A 2,427-nucleotide genomic window follows, 5' to 3' on the forward strand; every position below is an offset into this window, starting at 1 on the left:
TTGGAGTTGGGAAACGAAATTTTTATTAATCCCAAACAACGACATGGCATATAAACATCTTTAATAAAACAAATTGATTTCAAAATCATCTTCCTCCTCTTCCTCTAGGGAGCCCTCTTCATCCATTTGACTAGTGGCGGTTATTCCAGTATAGAGACTGACAATACTGCGGGCAGATTTTGTTTCGGGGATTATCTCAGCCGAGTTTTCTATAACCAAAGGTGCCAGAACTGGTGGTGGGGCACTACCTTCAGTGCTGCCTCTTTGAACGGACATTGAGCTGGTAGATCCCTCAGGTTCTTCCAGAGGCTCCTCTTCCATTTCGATGAGATCATCGTCGCGTGATGATGAAACGTAGAGAGTAGTCCCGAATTCCACATCGATAATGGAACACTCATCGCCGACTCGTTTTCTCTCCTGGGCCTTCTGTTCCTCCCTGTGCTTTTGCAAATAGTCGGGCAGCTCCACGACATGATCGGCAACTTCACTGCGGAAAATTTCATAGGGTGTGGGCTTGGGTTTACGGGGCATAAAGCCCATTTTACCGGGTACATAAAGCGAAGAGGTGGCACTGCCAATCGAACCAATTGATGGTGTACGAGGCAACTCTTCAGAATGAGAGCTAACGATGTTCATCAGCTTGGAGAGCAAATCAATGCGTGTTAATTTACAAAGCGCCATGGCATCTTCACGGACTTCTTTAATGACCTCCGGAGTGTCCAGGTTGGCTATGATAAGTCGCTCGGGGAACAACTTGGCACTCTTTTCCGCTATAATGGCATCACGCACTGTGACCTTTATCTGCTGGATGATGCCTCGCAAACGAAGTATCTCCAGCTCATGCTGCTCGTGGGTAACAACGAGATGCTTATTCTCCAAAGTCATGATCTCCATGCGCTTGGCCAGAGCCCTTAGCTTGCCCATTGCATCCTTCTGCTTGACCTGGTCACACTGTTCCGTCTGCTGTTGTGCCTCATAGGCCTTGCGGTATCGCAGCACCTCTACGTACTTTGCCTTGAGCTTCTCGTAGTTGGTTGTAAGACCTTCAATTATTTTGATTTTGTTCACCGAATTGCGTACCAATTCGTTTTTGATTTGATCCAAAGCACTATATTGCTCACCCATCTCCTTGTGCTTTTCCTTTTGATTGTTATATTGCTGTTGCAGCTTAATCTGGGACATTACCAGCAAGTCGATTTCCTTTTGCAGAGCAATGTTCTCGCGTATCAGACGACGTGTATATCCAGCATTTCGTATCTCACTGGAACGTGTGAAATCCTCCGATACTTGAAGTAGCTTCTGTTCGACTTCCTTTTTCAGGGCATCTTTCTCCACCACCGCCTTCTGTTCCATATTGTAAAGAGCCTCCTTTTGTTCTTTCTCCTTCTCTCTGAGATCGGCCTCCTGGCTATCGAATTTGGCCAACAATACATCGCGTTGTAGACGAAACTCATCTAGCGAATTCAGTTTACCATTGAGCAATTTAATCTCCGAACTTAGCTGATCATGCATGGCCTTATACTTAGCCTCCAGATCACCTATCTTTACATCAGCTTGTTTTTTCTCTTCGTCACGCGCTTTTGTTATCACCACTACCCGGTCTTCCAGCTCTGTTATGAGATTATTACGATCTGCCAATACCCGTTCCAAATGAGATGCCACATCCGTGCGATCGCTCTCAATTTCTCGCAATTTCTCCGACAATCCAACATTCGATTCATCCAGACCAGACACATGGGATCGAAGACGAGCTATCTTCTGATTCAAATCGGTTATGGTTAGCTCATAAAATGTGCGATCAACCATGAGCATTTTATTCACATCCTTGTCCTTTCCCTTCTTTCCCTTCTTTTTTGGCGGCATTTTGCTAGCAGTTTTACTTAATTTAGAAAATAAATATATTCGTTGAAGTTGTTGCTCAAAGATTAAGCAAATCTAATGTGGGCAATGCTTTGAGTAACAGAATTAACTTGGTTAACTGTGTTTGAAAATTTCGAAAAAAAAAATGAACAATCAAATTTCAGAGGCAATAAGTGAGTGAGGTTGTAATCAAGGCGATAGTTTTGACCATAGAACCGGAGAAATCTTTCAAAAGAGGTTTTGAAGTATATAAAACTTAAAGATGTTTAAGTTAGCTTAGAATACCAAAAAGTTTACTTGACATAATATGATGTTTAAGCCATAGTTTCTTTAAAAAATCATTAGCTATATTAATCTTTCCTTAAAACAAAAGGGATCATCTAGGATCTACTTGATTTTAAGTAAAGTTACTACTTTAGTTAAGAAATTAAAGATTGTTGGCTAGTTACAGCAGTCACTATATTCATGGGTATATCTAAAGTTGTTTAGCTAGTTTAATTACCAATTTGATAATACAATTTCAAAGGGTATAAAAACTGACAACCGCACAAAAATTATGACTTTGTT

The 2,427-nt window shown here is 41.5% G+C and overlaps 1 protein-coding gene across 1 annotated transcript; it reads right to left on the minus strand.

The window, feature by feature from the left end:
* LOC137572814 (cilia- and flagella-associated protein 157-like) lies at nucleotides 1-2,000 on the minus strand. The gene has a single exon (XM_068284655.1). The coding sequence runs from the start codon at nucleotides 1,861-1,863 to the stop codon at nucleotides 61-63; it is 1,803 nt and encodes a 600-aa protein (XP_068140756.1). The 5' UTR covers nucleotides 1,864-2,000; the 3' UTR covers nucleotides 1-60.
* Between the last annotated feature and the right edge of the window lie 427 nt (nucleotides 2,001-2,427).

This window comes from Drosophila tropicalis, unplaced genomic scaffold (assembly GCF_018151085.1).
Source record: "Drosophila tropicalis isolate 14030-0801.00 unplaced genomic scaffold, ASM1815108v1 contig_393, whole genome shotgun sequence".
Classification (NCBI taxonomy): domain Eukaryota; kingdom Metazoa; phylum Arthropoda; class Insecta; order Diptera; family Drosophilidae; genus Drosophila; species Drosophila tropicalis.